The sequence below is a fragment of the Hippocampus bargibanti genome, linkage group LG06 (assembly GCF_051943395.1).
Source record: "Hippocampus bargibanti isolate YZ-2025 linkage group LG06, ASM5194339v1, whole genome shotgun sequence".
Taxonomy (NCBI): Eukaryota; Metazoa; Chordata; class Actinopteri; order Syngnathiformes; family Syngnathidae; genus Hippocampus; species Hippocampus bargibanti.
The window spans coordinates 30,031,121-30,051,069 of NC_142739.1; the positions used below are offsets into that span (position 1 = coordinate 30,031,121).

The 19,949-nt window shown below is 41.1% G+C and overlaps 1 protein-coding gene across 5 annotated transcripts in view; it reads right to left on the reverse strand.

The window, feature by feature from the left end:
• ttyh1 (tweety family member 1) overlaps positions 1-19,481 on the reverse strand; it is a 28,365-nt gene extending 8,884 nt beyond the window's left edge. Inside the window, exons 1-12 of one of the 5 annotated variants that reach the window (XM_088997927.1) lie at positions 19,261-19,481; positions 19,072-19,177; positions 16,579-16,747; positions 11,977-12,206; positions 10,420-10,531; positions 8,262-8,590; positions 6,741-6,836; positions 6,576-6,648; positions 4,552-4,627; positions 1,731-1,786; positions 522-614; positions 355-447 (exon numbers count right to left, since the gene is read on the reverse strand). In XM_088997927.1, coding sequence (XP_088854053.1) covers positions 355-447; positions 522-614; positions 1,731-1,786; positions 4,552-4,627; positions 6,576-6,648; positions 6,741-6,836; positions 8,262-8,590; positions 10,420-10,531; positions 11,977-12,206; positions 16,579-16,713 — 1,293 coding nt within the window. In that variant the 5' untranslated portion in view covers positions 16,714-16,747; positions 19,072-19,177; positions 19,261-19,481. Of the gene's footprint in view, positions 1-354; positions 448-521; positions 615-1,730; positions 1,787-4,551; positions 4,628-6,575; positions 6,649-6,740; positions 6,837-8,261; positions 8,591-10,419; positions 10,532-11,976; positions 12,207-16,578; positions 16,748-19,071 lie in introns of all 5 variants that reach the window. The other 4 variants (XM_088997926.1, XM_088997928.1, XM_088997929.1 and 1 more) reach the window with 4 other exon arrangements.
• Positions 19,482-19,949: the final 468 nt, after the last annotated feature.

The following is a 19,949-nucleotide window of genomic DNA, read 5'->3' on the forward strand; positions in this document are numbered from 1 at the left end:
AGATATGATACGACGAGATATGATAAAATACAATAATGTGCGATAAAATACGATAATGTGCGATAAAATACGTTAAGATACAATAAAATACGATATGCTAAGTTACGATAAGATACGATATGCTAAGATACGCTAAGATACTATAAGATAAGATACAACAAGATACCATAAGATACGTTAAGATAAGCTAAGACAACCTTTATTCATCTCACAGTGGAGAAATTCCCAATTATACAAAACCGATTAATACACCCAAATTTTCGGGCGTATTCAGAAAACCTTTATTCGTCGTTTCTAGAATTGCAAGATTGACACTGCGGTGGTAGTTGAATGAAATCAAGCACTGCTTCGTACCTTGTTGAGGCCTCGGCAATTGAGCAGCGCCACCAACTGATGGAAATTTCCCTCCGTGCTGTTGAGTATCTGTTGAACATCCCTGAGTGATTTCTGTAAAGAAAGTGTCCCGCCGGGGAAAATCAATATTGCGACATGAGGCCCCCCCAAGGATGACTGAAACCCACCTCGGCTTTGGGGAACGGCGTCAGGGCGTTACGTTCCACGCTGGAAAGGTGCGTGTGGATGTTGGACAGCGCCCTCTGCGACTGGGTGAGGAGCTGAACACACAGCGGGGACGTTTATTGACTAGCAATTATACAGTGATACCTCAGTTTACGACTGCTTCATCTATTTGATATCTATTAGCGATCTATTCGCTAGCTAGCTTGTGATATATTTGAGTTACTTCTGGGTTGAGTGAAAGCTGGTGATTTTCAATCCATCAAGTGGCTGTATCTATTTGCTATCTAACTAGCTAGCTGGCTATCTAGCTTGCTATCTATTTGCTATCTAACTAGCTAGCTGGCTATCCATTTGCTATCTAACTAGCTATCTATTTGATATCTATTGTCTATCTATTCGCTATCTAACTAGCTAGCCTGCTATCTATTAGTTATCTATTCGCTAGCTAGCTTGTGATATATTTGAGTTATTTCTGGGTTGAGTGAAAGCTGGTGATTTTCAATCCATCAAGTGGCTGTATCTATTTGCTATCTAACTAGCTAGCTGGCTATCTATTTGCTATCAATTCACTATCTAACTAGCTAGCTGGCTATCTATTTGCTATCTAACTAGCTATCTGGCTACCCAGCAAGCTATCTATTTGATATCTATTGTCTACCTATTTGCTATCTAACTAGCTAGCCAGCTATCTATTAGCTATCTATTCGCTAGCTAGCTTGTGATATATTTGAGTTACTTCTGGGTTGAGTGAAAGCTGTTGATTTTCAATCCATCAAGTGGCTGTATCTATTTGCTATCTAACTAGCGAGCTGGCTATCTATTCGCTATCTAACTAGCTAGCTGGCTATCTATTTGCTCTCTAACTAGCTATCTGGCTACCCAGCAAGCTATCTATTTGATATCTATTGTCTATCTATTCGCTATCTAACTAGCTAGCCAGCTATCTATTAGTTATCTATTAGCTAGCTAGCTAACTTTCTATCTATTTGAGTTATTCCGGGTTGAGTGGAACGTGGGCATGTATGGCTGCCGCTGCTCACCCACAGAAAAAAAACCTATCCTGTGAATGTAAAGTGACTTTGAGAGTTTTGAAAGACGCTTATAAATGAAAATATATTATTATTATTATTATAATATCACAAAAAGTTTGCTTTTGGGTGATAGAACAGGCGTGCACGTTGTAGACAAACAAGGCAGAGAAGCTTTGGTACCTGCTGGAACGGACTGTTCATGCGTCCGCTGCAGGTCAGGTAATAATCCAGCACATCTGAGGGGGGGGGCAAATGGAGCGAGAACACAAAGGAGGTCATGCGGGATTATCCGCCATCATCATACGACGTTCGGCTGAGTTGAATGGCGGTTTATGTGATGGCATCCACCATTTTGTGTATGTGTGTGTTTTGTATGGCTAGTCTTGTGAGGACCACTAACATTTTAGACCAGCAATGGGCAAACTACGGCCCGCGGGCCACATACGGCCCGTTAGGCTTTTCAATCCGGCCCGCCGAACTTGCCCAAATTATAGTACAAACAGTGTCTAAAACTCATGACAAAAAGCTAGCGAACAACAGGGCAGAAAACTGAAAAGTTGCCGGCCCCATTTTTCCCAACTTGAAGCAAAATGAGACCAATCCCATTAAGAAACATTGTCACAAAGTATAAAGTTTTTTTTTTTAAATCAAGAATGCACCAACTACAAATGCTACTTTGCTTAATTTACGGCAAATGCGCATGGCTGCAAATTTTGCTACAGTAGTCGATTGTCATTGTGGTGCACAATGCAACGTTTGCATTGATTCCTACGAGCCACTAAGCCCCTTTCATAAGTCTCACGTACACTTTACAGTGACGGTTTAATGTAAATTTACGTTTTGTAGCGTCACATATGTTGTTAGCTTCTTTTGAATCTTTTTTCTGGGCTGAGGTTCTGTGCATCTATTTTGGAAAATGACATGCAATTGCACAACTTTATAACGCTTGCGAAAGTCCGGAAGAAAGAAGCAGGCTTCTGATTGGCTGCCGTGCCGAGTATGCAAATTTCAACTGCAGGTAGCCTGTCAGTGTGCTCGGCGACGGTACACGTGTATTGTTAGCGCGTGACGGCGAGGGCGTCAATGGAGAGTTTGTTGAGCGCGCGGTCAGGACAAACCATCTATGATTTGGCGGAATTTAACACAAGTAGGTATTATTGAGCTTGAATATTTCGTTGTGTAATATGTTTTGAATGTTGAAAGTGATTCCATTTTTCAATAAATGTTGATTTCTTTAACTTTGCCCCTTCAATGAAAACTTATTAAAAACAAACGCAATCTTGATAAATCAGAATCAGAATCAGAATACCTTTATTCGTCCCGCAATGGGGAAATCACAGTGCATATGTTATTTTAATCTATTTCCATTTCCTCCTCCAAGTATCTGCGAAATAGTATGTAAACGCCATATTCCTTGAGACAAATTTATTAACGGATCAGGGATATTTTTCACATTTGAAAGACAGTTAATAAATTGGGTTGTAGTGTTCTTACTGTGCTATGAGGTTTGTACACACTGCATTTAAAGGACAACCGGCACCATTTTTTTGTTTCCCACTGACATCAGAAAAACGTTTTATAGCATCTAAAATACCCAAATCAGGCAGGCTGATATTTTTAGTTAAATGAGAATCACAAATAAAAATGACTTCAAAATGAATCCGGAAATGGCCAGTTTCAGAAGGTCCCACCCCCTTGTTCGTGACGTCATGCCAAGACGACTTGCCTTGCTTGAGAATCAAAACAATGGCTTCAGATTCGGAGAAGATGTTTTCTTGTTACTCATCCAGTTATGAATATGACTCAAATAGTTCTGAAGAGGAAAGCATAAATGTTTGCAATTGATTCAAGGAGTCCTCCCATATCAATTCGAGCCGTCAATGACAGCAATGTAGCACCCAGAAAATGCAGAAGATTGCGCCCAAGCTCCGTTGGAAATGGGCTGATTTGTCAGCTGGGAATTTGTGTCAGCGAATATCAAATAGTTGTCTTGGTGCAACACACAACGATTCACCATTGCGTTATTTATGCGTTTTCCTTCTAATTTTGCCATCAACACGGATCAACACGAAGATTTCAGACCAAACAAAGTACCCAAAATGCATTGTGTGTCGCTTTCTCGGTCAGGGGCGATCCATCGTCATCAACTCGAAAACAAGACTTCATGAATATTCAGCGCAAGTCTTAAAACGTAAATTATAGATATATGCTGTGGAATCTTTGTAAAATACACTCAGTCGAAGTCATTTGAAGTGATTTTATAAATGATGGACATAACTTGTCGGAAGGCGTCGGTTGTCCTATAATGCTTTAGGTTTAGTATTTCCGGCCCAAACACTCCCTCCAAATGCTCCTGGCCCGGCCCCTCTGTCAAATTTTAGAACCCGATGCGGCCCGCGAGTCAAAAAGTTTGCCCACCCCTGTTTTAGACCATACGTAGTGAGGACATTTTTTGACAAGTGAGGACCTTTTTTGGGTGGTCCTCACAAGTTTTTCATTATAAAGACTTCTAGAGGGTCTATATATGCATCTGTTAAAGTTTCAGAGAGGTCCTCACAAATTCACCCAAAATGATTCTTTGGTGTGTATTTTCACTTCACTTGGATACACACACTTTTTACTCAGTGTGTGTGTTTAGGTGCGTGCACGTGGTTAATGAGAGGAAAACTTTCATCCCACAAAAAGTTCAACAATATTTTAACCAAATTCACTACAGGGGTGAGGACTTTGAATGTAGCCATTCAGAAACCTCACTCCTGCTTTATTTCAGTTTCAAGTCCACTTTTTATTTCTTTGTTTTTAAAGAAGTTGAAGTGGGAAATGGGGTGACGTTTAGTCTTCAAATGTAACACTAGTTCTTCTCTAAACTTAACAACGGTGGTCCTCACTCCTCATCTAGAGTTATCCGGACCTCACAAAACCATTGAAACAGGTAGGTGTGTGTGTGTGTGTGTGGAAGGGGAAATGGGGGCACAAGGTGGGGGGGGTCAAGGACAGATACCTGAACTGGTTCCCGTGTTGAAGTTTGTAGAGTTGAGCACAAACATGTTTGGATCGGTGCAGAAATCGCTGAGTGCCTGGCAAAACAAAATGGAGGGGGTGGGTGGAGGTCAAAGGTCAATCCAGCGTACAGTAAGAGAGACGATGGCCGACACGCTGACCGAGTGACACATCTGACAGGATGGAGATGGCGCGCGGCCACCAATTGATGCAATGCCGCTGTACCCGCACCCCTCACCTTCCTCCCCCAGCCACTTCGTCAATAGACTCCAGATGAGCGGCCCTTCTTTGTAGCTGTCATTATCACCATTATTATTATTATTATTATTATTATTATAACACTTTTTTTCCTATGATGCTTTTCTTTGGGATTTGCAACGATTTTCTGACTGCACCCTCATCAGCTGTGGATGATCGTTCTGAATGAAGTCACCAGAAGAGGGAGCGATCGTCCCAGAGAGAAACCCACTCCACCCGCGTTAAAGCGGCCATGGAGGACAAGAACAAGAACAAAGTGGGGGAAAAAAAAGAGCCCTTTGATTTCTTTCTCACCAGCCGGAGACAAGAGCGTCTCTGTGTGGACTCGCAGGCTTTTGGGACGTCTCCCACCAGCTCCGGGTGACACAAAACAGGCAACGGAGCAGAAATAACAGCCGCCATTTGGCCTCCTGACACATTCTTTCACGGGCAACGGCGAAAATGGACGCCGTTTACCAACTCGTGTCAAACAAGGTTACGACTTCCCCCAATTTGGGAGTTTCACGACCATTCGAGAGGAAATCCCCAAAAGGGCCCGACAAGAGAGACGGGAAGCCGTCGTCTTCCGCCATCTTTCCCGCTCGGAGCGTTTGCCTTCATCTTGCGGCGTGGGCTTCATACGCCCACGTATCCACCGGGGCACGTTTTGCTTCGCAGACGGTGTTCGTGAACACGCGCGTTGAATTTTTAATCTCTGCTCCATTTTTTCCCCCCCCCAAAACAGCCCCCACCCCCATCTTTTTGGGGCTCCGCCATCACTGCGGCATTCCTTCCGAGGTTCTCAGTTCGACACAATAGGGGCGAATAGCTTACATGCTAACTGCACCTTGGCCCGCCACCAGGAAAATCAATCAACCAAATACAGTGAGACCTCAACTTGCGAACTTAATTGGTTCGCAGATAGAGTGTGTAAGGCGAAAAGTGTGTATCTAAAAAAAAAAAATCCCATAGGAAACCATTAAAATGGAAATAATCCGTTCCAGGGTTTTCATAAAATATAGTTTTTAACTACACACAACATACCTTATTCTATGTATAATAAATGTTCTATTGTATTGTAATGAAAGAAATACACTGCATTGTGTTTTTTTTTTTCGGTCCCATCATAGTAAAATTATCAGCAAAAAGCTCCAAGTAGGCGATCGACGTGTGCATTCAATGAGAGGGGGTGTGCAAAGTAGCGCCGGCTGGAGCGCTGTTCGGTCGTGTGCTTCCGCCGAAGATCACTCCGCCAGTCGTGGTGGGTGTGTATTATGAAAATAGTGCTTATTATAAGGTTCAATTTTCATAAATTAGAGGTTCTTAAGACGAAAACTTTGTAAAATAAGGTGTTTGTAAGTTGAGGTCTCACTGTATAATAATAATAATACATTTCATTTCTAAGCGCCTTTCAAAACTCCCAAGGTCACTTTACAGTGACAGGATAAGGTTTTCTGTGGGTGAGCAGCGGCAGCCACATGCGCCAGCGTTCACTCAACCCGCAAGTAACTCAAATAGATACAAAGCGAGCCAGCTAGCTACTAGCTAGCTAGTTAGATAGACAGATAGCCGCCACCCCCCTACGTGCCGATCTGTGGGTCCAGTTGGTACGGGGTCACTCTGATAGATAATAACAAAATAAACATTTTGTTTTGTTTCTTTTCCCAAACAGGAATATACAGTATGTCCCGAGTATCCGTACTTCTTGTGCACCGCATGAATATTTTTTTCCCCCCACCACAGTCGTCATTTGATGCCCAAAATCCGCTCTCTATGAGGCCAACTCACCGCTACGGTGGCCGTCTCCACACCCAGCGAGCCCCAACTTAGGAAGAGAGCCAGCCAAGTCAACACCGTCATCCTACGGGGGGACATAGCGTCAAAAGGACACGCGTCCGTCAATCAGGAAGACGTGCGTGCGCACGAAAGACGCAAACGTGACCGCTTACGCACAAAATAAGAAGCCATCGCGCTTGTTTAGCCAATCCCAGCAGGATGAACAGACACACGATGAGGTCGAGCAGGAGCAGCATGACGTACGATAGCCACCTAAAAAAAAAATAAAAAATAAAAATAAACAAAGCAAAAGAGATTTTCCATTTTAGGGTGAGCGGAGACGTGCAAACGCAGCACTTCTGTTCTTGAGGTTGGAATGTGCGGTGACGATGTTGTGGGCAAAAGCAGCAGCGTTTCACCTCTCTGTGTTAGCGCCTGGGTGAAGCATTAACGTGTAGTTAAATGGGGTAGCGATGGTTTTTAATGGACTACCACAAAACCAAATGAAGAAACGACGCATTTGTGTGGTTTGTTTGGATTCTTGAAAAAATATTTCCGAACTTTTAACTGATTCACTGCCAGACGATGTGCAAAAATGTGTCCACTCCAGTGCCAGGGTTGTTGTCATTGTCACTCAAATTCAAGCACCCACAGAATATTGAGTTTTAGGACCACATCAACATTCAATGCAGCGTAAGAAACCTTAGACTCTCTTATTCCATCAGAAAAAAAAAGAGTTAATTCCTAAGTTGAATGGGTCTGGAGTTATACGAGTTTGAAATGGGGGCGGATGTACAAAATACAATTTAATACATCCATTTTGGTTGATTCCCAAGTAATGTGGGTCAGGAGTTATCTGAGCTTGAAATGGGGGCCGATTTACAAAATACAATGCAATAGATCCATTTTGGTTAATTCCTAAGTTATGTGGGTCAGGAGTTATCTGAGCTTGAAATGGGGGCCGATTTACAAAATACAATGCAATAGATCCATTTTGGTTAATTCCTAAGTTATGTGGGTCAGGAGTTATCTGAGCTTGAAATGGGGGCGGATTTACAAAATACAATGCAATACATCCATTTTGGTTAATTCCTAAGTTATGTGGGTCTGGAGTTATCTGAGCTTGAAATGGGGGCGGATGTCCAAAAGACAATGCTATACATCTATATTGGTTGATATAACGCTTTAACAAGAGCTGAAGCTGGAACATAGCGCTAACATGGAAAAAAGGGACATGCTACCCCCTTGTGGAAGGGAAAAAACATTGCCAGAGGTCTGGCCAGTGCTCTATCTAGCATGAAAAAAACCCAAACCTCAACCTCCCCACCCAAAAAAAATAAATAAATGAATATTTAAATTTGCTCATGAAGGATCTGGATATCGCAATGTTTTGCTTTCAATGGCCCAATATGGCTGCTACATGAAGCTCTTCAACTCACTTCAACATGTTGATAGACATCAAAATGGCGGCAATGCAAAATAATGGAGGATATTGCCTTCCTCGTGACTAGGTGGCTTTTCTGCGGGTATTCCGCTTTCTTCCCATTTGCCAAAAACTGTCCAGTGGTGTGAGTCTGACTGCAGATTAGAGGTCAAGTTATAGGTCACCTGCGATGGGATGGCAAGCGGTTCAGGGTGTCCCCCAAATCCAGCAAGCGCCCCCTAAAATATGACCCCCTCGCTCCTGTTCCCCCTCACCTGTAATCCTCGTTCATCATCAAGGTGTTGGCCGCCCATCCGGGTGAAAAGGGCCCGGGCATCGGGCCGCCCGAGGGGGCCACCGTGGGGGCCACGGAGGGGGGCACGGGGGTCAGAGGAACGACGGAGGCCCCGCTGTCGTCGCCCGGCCCCGCGTCCACGCCGGACCGAGCGGCGGAGATGGAGGTCAGGAGGTTGATGACGTTTTCCGATAACCGCCGGCAGTTGCGCGTGGAAACCAGGAAGGGTTTGCTGCCCGTAAACATCTCCTCCATGGTGGTCAGAGGGCCCGAGACGGACAGCTGCAGACCGTTGATGGTGTCCGAAATCTGGAAAAGGAAGGAGGAGGAGGAGGATGATGGGAGGAAACCGCAAATTTGGGATGCGCTTAAGTGGTGGTCGGATACGGGATGGGGCGGCCAAGATCCGCCTCCGGCTTAAACACAAGTATGCGCAAATTTCACTTCACTAAGTCCACCAACACTTTTACCACCAAGAAAAGTGAAAAATAAAATTTTTAAATTGAAATTAATTACATTAAATACATTGAAATTAACTCAATTTAAATTTAAAATTAAAAGAATAAAGATTAAAGATAAAAAAAATACAAATTACCAATTAAAAATGACCAATTACCAATTAAAAATGACCACTAATTACTAATTACCAAAGACAAATTACCAATTACCAATTAAAAATGACCAATTAAAAATTACCAATTAAAGATTAAAAATTACCAATTACAATTTACACATTACAAATTACCAATTAAAATTACAAATTACCAATTACAATTAAAAATACCAATTACAAATTAAACATTACAGATTACAAATGAAAAATTACCAATTACAAATGAAACATTTCCAATTACCAATTAAAAATTACAAATTACCAATTACAATTAAAAATTACCAATTACCAATTAAAATTACCAATTGCAATTAAAAATTACCAATTACAAATTAAACATTACCAATTACAAATGAAAAATTACCAATTACAAATGAAAAATTACCAATTAAAATTACCAATTACAATTTACACTTTACAAATTTCCAATTACCAATTAAAATTACCAATTAAACACTACCAATTAAAATTACAAATTACCAATTGCAAATTAAACATTACCAATTACAAATTAAACATTACCAATTACAAATTAAAAATTACCAATTAAAAATCACCAATTAAAAATTACCAATTGAAGATTACAAATTACCAATTAAAAATTACAAATTACCAATTACAATTTACACTTTACAAATTACCAATTACAAATTACCAATTAAAATTAAAAATTACAAATTACAAATTAAACATTACAAATTACAAATGAAAAAATACCAATTACAAATTAAACATTACCAATTACAAATTAAAAATTAAAAATTACAAATTGAAAATAACAAATTACAAATTGGAAATTACACATTAGAAAATAGAAAATTGAAAAATACAAGAATAAAGATGAAAGATTTCAGATAAAACAAATTACGAATCAAAAATTACAAATTAAAAATTACAAATTAAATCCTATTGGACCATCAAGGAGGCTTTCCTACGCCACAATAACGAGGCACTCTGAAGAAGCTATACCTTTATTACTATTCTGCATGTTTTTCTATGACGCACGTGCACTCTAAATCTGCCACGCCAGTATACTATTTAGGAAGTCAGATGCATTTTACGGGCTATCGGCTACCTAGCAATCGACTAGCTAGCGATCGCTATCAAACTGCATGTCACAATTTTACTTGATGTCCATTTTTTGTTTTTTTTTCTACCCTGTATCTAAAAGCTATTTCCCGAATTGCAGATATTTTTTTAGGCCAGCTGAGAAGGCCTTGCAGGCTTTGATCGTCCACCACTGGCAGAATGAACAGACTTCCAGGAAAGGATGACAATTAGCAAAGTGACACACTAACCACTGTTTGACCATCAGCGGGGGGGGGGGAATCAATCAGAGCGCCATTTGTACGCCATTTTTATTCACACACACACACACACACACACACACACACACACACACACACACACACACACACACACACACACACACACACACACACACACACACACACACACACACACACACACAATTGCAAAGAGCGCAAATCCGCATGACATTTTACTCGCAGAGAGCAGCACTCACCAGCAAATCGATGGAAGCTAGCGTGTAATTGGCCGTGAGAAGGGACGAGGTCAACTGATACATCCCATCATTAGCCTCGCTGTTGCCATAGAAACCGATGCCTATGGCAACACTGCAATAGAGGGAAGCAGAGGAGAAGGAAGAGAGGGCGGGGGGGGGGCGTGAAAAGACTGTGGGATGCGCAAAAGCAGATAGTAGAGACGCGGCGGTGGGCAGGGGGGGGGGGGCAATGTGTGAGTGCACATTTGGCGAGGACGCGGCGTGTTTTGGCGAACGGGTAAATGACGACGGCGAGAATGAAAGGCGATGATAATTTCAACGTGTTTACATCTCATTCGCTTATTCAAATATTCAGATTAAGGCTCAGGGGGGGTGCCAGCTGTTCATCAAATCCCCCTCCGACGACAGATGAATGGTATGACCCAATCTCTCATAGAATGTGACCCAGATTACAAAAGTGGGTGTGTGGGGGGGGGGGGGCGAGAAATGTCTGCCCGATGTGGACATTACTGGAAACCACTGAGACATTTTTTTACTTTTTAGCAAGGACGGAAAAACCAACATATTATTATTATTATATTATTATTAATTATATCTGTGTATAGGGGGGAAGGGGGCAGACTAAAAAAAGGCGCTTATAAATGAAATGTATTATTATTATTATTATGATCATTGTTGTTATTATTATTATTGTAATTATTGTAATTATTGTTATTATTATTATTATTGTAATTATTGTTATTATTATTATTATTATTGTATTATTATGGTTATTATTATAGTTATTATAGTCATTATTATAGTTATTATTATATCTGTGTATAGGGGCAAAGTGGGAGCAGACTAAAAAAAAGGCGCTTATAAATGAAATGTATTATTATTATTATTGTAGTATTATTACTATAGTATTATTATTATAGTGTTATGATAATTATTATTATGATTATTATGATTATTATTATTATTGAAATAAATGCCCATCTGCTCGTAGGTGACTGCAATAACCAGACACTCCATAAGAGGGAGCCGATGAGTTTTCTGTGACTCGACATTTGCTTCCTTATTGCTTCCAAATGAATGTGTCATCACGGGGTCAAGGGGTCAAGATGTGAAAGTAGGTCGTCTTGTTTCGGTGAGGGAGAAAAAAAAAGAGCGCATGATGATGATGATGACGAAGGCGATGACAGCGTGTGATTCACAAATTTTGCTTTAGCTTAACTCATTCACTGCCATTCACAAATAATAATAATAATAATAATAATAATAATAATAATACATTTGAGTTACTTCCGGGTTGAGTGAACGCTGGTGCATGTGGCTGCCGCTGCTCACCCACAGAAAAGCTTATCCTGTGACTGAAAAGTGACCTCGAGAATTTTGAAAGGCGCTTAGAAATGAAATTTATTATTATTATTACTATGACAATTACTATTATTATTCTGCAATATCCAAATTTCCCTCCCCATCAAAGGGGTCAGGGTAGCACGTCGCCACGGCAACAGCGTTTAAGAAAAAAAAAACCATCAAAATGGCTCTGGCATCCATCCGCCTCCTCACCAGCACAACGTGACGGAGGCCACGGCCACCCACGTGACGCAACAGATCCCTCGGCCTTTTTTGCCGCTGTAGCCGCGACCCGCGCTGCCATCTTCGTCCTCCTCCTCTTCCTCGGATCCTTCGCCGCGGTCGCCGCGGTGACAGCAGCAGTAGTGAATGAGGAAGGAGAGAACCACCAAAAGGGAGATAACGAGGCCCACGGCCGAGAAACTGGACAAAACCAGCAGGGTCTGAAGGACAGGGATGAAAATCAAAGACAATGTGAGCGGCGCGGGGGAGGGGGCGCGATGAAAAATAGCTCTTCGGTTTATATTTTTTTTAAGTACAGTGATACCTTGGCTTACAAACTTAATTGGTTCCCAGACCGAGTGTGTAAGGCGAAAAGTGTGTATCCCAAAAATTTATTTCCCATAGGAAACCATTACAATGAGAATAATCCGTTCCGGGTCCCCATAAAACATAATTTTCTACTTTCTAATTTTCTAAGCCTTAAAACTATACAGAATATACCTTATTTTATGTATCATAAATGTGCTATGGTATTATAATTAAAGAAATAAACTGTACTGTATAATAAAGTCGTTTTATTTATCTTTGTTTAATTACAATACCATAGCACATTTATTATACATAAAATAAGGTATATTGTGTGTAGTTGTAAGGCTTATTTAGGCATATTTTGTGTAGTTTTAAGGCTTAGAAGATTAGAAAGTAGAAAATTATGTTGGGAAGTTATGGGAACAGATTAGTCTCATTTTAATGGTTTCCTATGGGACATTACTGTTTGGAATACGCACTTTTCGCCTTCGACACACTTTCTGGGAACCAATCAAGTTCGTAAGCCAAGGTATCACTGTATAAAGTCATCTTGCTTGTCCAACGACGTAACGTACGTCCCCCATTAGCGACCGCCAGGAGTGATTGAATGGAATCTAATGTTCTGCGATTTAATACACTCAATAATTCCACTCATATTAATGAATGAAGTCGCTTGTGAATCCCTTCATCATCACCATTCATTTTTTTTTCCTCTCTAATAGGCCACCAAGAATATTTGAATTCAACGTTCAAACCCACGCTAGGTTGAAATGCTAAATATGGTCATATGAAACAAAAACAGGAAATAATGTTCACTATTGGACTCGCGCTGAATTATATACAAGCGCCATTTGACCACGACATGACTCCATTGAGTGTGATTAACTAATCAAGCTAACAAAGCTAGTTAGCGAACGTATTAATTTATTTATGATCGGATACTTGTTATAGTCGTCCATATTTACTGTATTTATTGTATATGTTATTGTATATTGTATATGTATTTATTGTATATGTTAAACAAGATATGGGACCTCAAAATAATCGGATATTAAATTACAATCATAACATTGACAGTGCCAAATACTGCCAAAAAATACGGATAGATAGCTTAATAGCCAGAGAGCTAGCCAGATAGCTAGATCGATAGCTCGATCAATAGCTTGCAGATACATCGATAGCGATCTAGCTAGATAGCTAAATAGCTAGCTACCTAGATCGAACGGTGGATCGATACCTCGATAGCGAGCTAGCTAGGTAGCCAAATAGCTAGCTACCGAGATTGATGGATCGATTGATAAATCGATCGATGGATGGATAGATTGATCGATCGATCGATCGATGGATGGATCAATGGATAGATTGATCGATCGATGGGTGATCGATCAATTGATGGGTGATCGATCAATTGATGGGTGATCGATCAATAGATGGATCAATGGATAGATCGCTGGATGGATGGATTGATAGATTGATGGATCGATCGATGGATAGATCAATGGATAGATCAATGGATAAATGGAAGGATCGATGGATGGATCAATCTATCCATCCATCGATCCGATCTCACTATCTATCAATGGATAGATGGATTGATAGATAGATAGCGAGCTAGCTAAATAGCTTGTGTGGGGAGTCTCCGGTGTATCATTTTCTGTATGTATGGGGAGTCTTAAAATCCAATTCAGGAATTTAATTTAATTCAATAACGATTTAAAAAAAAGTAGACGTTGATTATTGATTATCTTATAGACATGAGGGAAATGTTTCGATTTTGGTGGAAAACCGAGGTTTGACTGGATATATACTTTTAATTTGCTTGAAAAATACATTTAGGGATAGAAAGTCACTTGTAATTAAAATTTGAAGTTGTTTCGTGTCATCTGAGTCATTGTTGGAATTCAGCCAGTGAAGAAGAGCGCAAACAGGAAGTTGAGCAAAAATCACATGGTACATGCGGTCAAAGTGTTCGGTGACCCTCCATCCCTCGCCGGATGATGTCATCGAGCCCTATCAGGCATCTGATGTCATCTAGTCAACATGACTGAAATACATTTTTCAGTGCCCATCTCGTGGTATTATCCTCTCATCCATCTGGCCGTCTGTCACTGCGACCAATCCCTGCTGCCTCATCCTCCTCATGTACAACCCCCCCCCCCCCAACTCTCCCCTCTTGTTTCTTTCTATCTATCCACAGCGCTGGAATCTCTATTAATAATCTGTGACCTACTTAAACTCATTCAGTGCGACTCTCTCTCTCTCTCTCTCTCTCTCTCTCTCTCTCTCTCTCTCTCTCTCTCTCTCTCTCTCTCTCTCTCTCTCTCTCTCTCTCTCTCTCTCTGACTCCATGTGAGCCCCCCGTCCCCCCCCACCCAGCCCGGGACTTCTCCTTAGCAACATCCTTGCGTTACTCATCCCATTTCTCTTTGCCTTCTCGGAGCATTTGAAGTTGTTTTTTAATCGGGCTAGCTAGCTTGCTACGCACCTAATCTCGCTAATCGGGCTAGCTAGCTCGCTACGCACCTACCTATCTCGCAAATCGGGCTAGCTCGCTACGTACCTACCTATCTCGCCGTCGGGCTAGCTCGCTACGTACCTACCTATCGCGCCGTCGGGCTAGCTCGCTACGTACCTACCTATCTCGCCGTCGGGCTAGCCCGCTACGTACCTACCTATCTCGCCGTCGAGCTAGCCCGCTACGTACCTACCTATCTCGCCGTCGAGCTAGCCCGCTACGTACCTACCTATCTCGCCGTCGAGCTAGCCCGCTACGTACCTATCTATTCATCTCACTATCTCTCGCTATATCCATCTCGCTATCTATCCATCTCGCTATCTAGATATCTTTATATCCATCTATTCATCTATTTTTTTTCTCCCATTACGCACAGCAAAGAGCAGAAATTCCCAGCCGCGCAGCTAGCGGCAATTGGGATTTTCACGTGCAAGTTGCTAGCACGGAAGCACGTGCAGCTAAATGACTGCCTCGTGAAGCATTAAAAATAAATAAATAAATAGATAAATGAACATAAATATACAAAAATAAATAAATAAAATACATGTAACTAAATAAATAAATAAAAATAAAAAATAAAAATAAATACATAAATAAAAATAAACAACTAAAAATTAATGTAAATATACAAATAATAATAATAATAATAATAATAATAATAATAATAATAATATGCATCTCTCGGAAGGATAACGATGTTGTAGGTCAGTGTTTGAAAAATAAATAGCACTCTACAGAATAGTATTTTGATAAACGTAAACAACATACTCAAAATAGAATGTAAATAATTCAAGAGTTGGCGCATCATGATTAATTCAATGTGCAGCTCTTTCTGAGTTGTTGTAGTATTTTTTTAATAGATGCTTGTAGGTATTGTTCTTTTTGTCTGTGCTGCTACACCGTTTGTGTTCAAACATCTGTTGCTAAGAATACAACGTGACATGGATGCTAGTTTTGTACGCCCTTCGATGGCGTTTTGAATTCTGTGTTGACATTACGCTAGCGAACTTTTGTATGAGGCAAATCTTTTTAACTGTTGTTTAAAAAAAAAGACCTCTAAAGTCACTTTGTGTTATAATAATAATAATAACAATCATAACAATAATAATAATAATACATTTCATTTCTAAGCGCCTTTCAAAACTCTCAAGGTCACTTTACAGTCACAGGATAAGTTTTTCTGTGGGTAAGTAGCGGCAGCCACACACGTTCACTCAACCCGGAAGTAACTCAAATACATAGAAAGCTAACTAGCTAATAGATAGCTAAAAGATAACTAGCTAGGTCTTCACTCAACCCGGAAGTAACTAAGATAGAAAGCTAGCTAGCTAATAGACAGCTAATTTGATAGCGAAGTAATTTGGATAGAAAGCTAGCTAGCTAATAGATAGCTAACAGATAGCTAGCTAGGCCTTCACTCAACCCGGAAGTAACTCAAATCGATAGAAAGCTAACTAGCTAAGAGATCGCTAACAGATAACTAGCTAGGTCTTCATTCAACCCGGAAGTAACTCAGATAGAAAGCTAGCTAGCTAATAGACAGATAATTCGATCGCTAAGTATCTCGGATAGAAAGCTAGCTAGCTAATAGATAGCTAACAGATATCTAGCTAGGCCTTCACTTAACCCGGAAGTAACTCAAATCGATAGAAAGCTAACTAGCTAATAGATAGCTAACATATAACTAGCTAGGCCTTCACTCACGCCACACATGTTGTGTTTTTGCTGCAGTTTGATGACGGTAACATTCAATTGTGTGCGTTTGCTACCTGCTGGTACTCCCAGCTATCAGGGGCAAAGTTGTTGTCCCTCATCTGCATGGTGAGGTCCAGCCGAGGGAGAGCGTGACACATCCGTACCCACAGCGAAGGGCTATAGCTGGGCACCGTCGTCATGGCAGCCATTGTCCACCGTCACTGGATGCCCTCCTCCTACACACTGAAAGAGGGGAATAAATGGAGCCTAAAATGTGTAGCGGTATACCAATATATTTTTTATTTTTGAAAGGGGAACTCAAATTCAATTTATATACCACACAGTGCACACACACACATTTATTTATACACACATGTATGTAATATATATATATATATATTATATATATATATTATATAAGGGAGTCCGATGTAATAATATCGATATAACCAGGATATATCGATATATCCGACATATCCATATATGTACATATACATATTTACATATACAAATTTTATAAATACATACATACAGTACAGTGCATACATACATATATAGTATATACGTATATACATATTTATACATAAATACATGTGCATATACACATACATACTGTGCATATACTATACGATATACATACTGTGCACACACATATATACTGCACACACACACACACATATATACATATGTATACATATATATATATATATATATATATACTATACATATATATATTATATATACATATACATACGTACACACGTATATACACGCACACACACACACACACACACACACACACACACACACACACACACACACACACACACACACACACACACATATACATATACACATACACACATATATACACACATTTTTTGGGGGGGAGGGTTGGAGTGCGAAAAGCGTGACAGATTTTGCAAGTATTTTGTTTTTTGTTTTTTTTTGCACAGACTGTATGCCATGTGGACTAGCGTGTCTCATATAGGGGGCTATACGGGGTCTTCGAAGAGGCCATCATAAATGCATGAACACGAGGATGAACACGATGTTACATAACCGCAGCGCCATGCCAGAAGGCAACTTTTGGGCTCCTCTTCTTGACGACTGCTCGGTATTTGCTGTCTTTGAAAGCGGGTTGGAAAGTAGGCTCAAGACAAAAGGCAAATCCGGTTAGCCAAAACACACACTGGGATCCGATACAGGGAAGAAACAAGGGGGGGACGACGACACTGGATGAGACCCCAGCCTGGTCGGCGGCTGATACCAGCGTCGCCGCACGTGTATATGAAAAGGCGCATTTTGGGTGACGGTACAAAGCGTGCACGCAAGCTTCAATACTTGAAGCTAAATGTTGGATCGAAGCATTCAAGGCGGCCATTGTGCATTGGGTACAAGCGTCTATTTTCCGACCCAGAATGCTTTTCAGCCTCCCCGCTGATCCGCACAGCGCGTCTTTGTGTTGACATATTGAACCGTCCCAGATATAAAGTTTGAATTCAGCCAAATAGTGAGACCACGTGACAATTGCCTTATAATAATAATAATTTAACGAAAAATTAAAAGCTCGCTAGCGGGCCGCACGAGAACTGTTACAAATCACATTGTTGCCCCATATCAACTTATTAACTCATTCGCTGGCATTCCCGAATTTGTTTGGGTTTATTTTTTTCTTGCTTGGATGCCGATAAAGCGATGGCCAGACCTCTAGCTATGTTTTTCCCTTGTTTTCCATTTTAGCGCTTTGTTCCAGCTTCAGCTTTTTTAAAGCGCTGTATAAATCAATATGGATGTATTGTTTTTGTACCCCATAGCTGGAAAAAAAGCGCTAACATGGAGAAAAGGGAAATGATGCCCCCTGGTGGAAGGGTAAAAACAATGCCAGAGGCCATGGCAAGCGCTTTATCAGCACCCAAGCATGAATAAAAACCAACACCCGAACAAATTCGGGAATGGCGCTCTACGTCCTATTTTCAATTCCCGAATCAATTCTGGAATGGCAGTCAATGAGCGTATAATCAATATTTTTTGATGTTAATTATATTGCATCTTTAATAACCCATTGATTTGATATTTTTGTTTGATTTCAATTTCCATTTCGAAAGGATAAGCATCACCAGTATTTTGATTTTCTAAGGGAAATTAAGTCAACATTAAAAAACATTGCCAGAGGCCATGACCAGCGCTTTATCGGCACCGGAGCATGAAAAAAAAACAAAACCTGAACAAATTTGGGAATGGCAGTGAATGAGTTAACGTCCACTCCTGACAGTCAAGTGCAGCTGACCGAAGGTGAAAAAGCGAGCGCGGTGACCAAGTGGATGCCAATCGGGCTGCAAATCGGCGCACAAGTGAACCATACGGTAGACACCAAAATAGATGGAATGGATAGAATGAAGGCATCGGCATCGATGCAGCATTTGCTGCATCCCATTGCGAGTGACATCAGCAAGCGTGCATTCAAATGTGCATGACTGCACCGGATGGTCATTTTAGCGTCACTATCAGACACAAAAAGCTATTCAATAAAAAAATATGACAGTAAAGATGGCTCAATTTCTTACCTCTGACAGCTGCGTTGGAAGCTTCTTTTTTGCCTTGTGCCGTTTCTCGCCGCCTCGCGTGAAATTATTTACCCCCTCAACGGCGTATACAGCCAGCAATCAACGCCTGCAAAAAACATCCTGCTGGTGAGATTTAAAAACAAAAAATGCTGGGTGGTCATGCCAAAGAATCATTAAAAAAAAAAGTACATTAAAATTAAAATATGGCAGAAGGTGGCGGGAGAGCGAGTAATTCTTGGGCAGCTGTTGAAATATTAAAGCGACAATAATTGGATGCTTGTCGGGTGACGGTCGAGAGACGCTCGTGTTGACGGATGGACGGGAGAGGATGGGAGAGGAGCTCTCGGCAGTGAGGGCGAGAGCCAGAGAGCGAGTGGGGGGGGGGCGAGCGAGACAGAGAGTGAGAGGACGAGCGAGAGAGAGAGAGAGAGAGAGAGAGAGAGAGAGAGAGAGAGAACAAGAGAGAGCGAGAGATAGAGCGAGCGAGAGGGAGATAGGGTGAGTTAGAGAGAGAGAGAAATAGAGAGGGAATGAGAGAGGGCGAGTGAGAGAGAGAAAATAAGAGAGAGAGAGGGTGAGCGAGAGAGAGAGAGACAGAGAGAAATGGGGCAAGTGAGAGAGAAATATAGGGTGAGTCAGACAGAGAGACAGACAGGGTGAGTTAGAGACAAAGTGTGTGTGTGTGTGAGAGAGAGAGAGAGAGAGAGAGAGAGAGAGAGAGAGAGAGAGAGAGAGAGAGAGAGAGAGAGAGAGAGAGAGAGAGAGAGAGATGATAGAGAGAGAGAGAGAGAGAGAGAGAGAGAGAGAGAGAGAGAGAGAGAGAGAGAGAGAGAGAGAGAGAGAAAGAGAGAGCGAGGGTGAGTGAGAGTCAGTGAGAG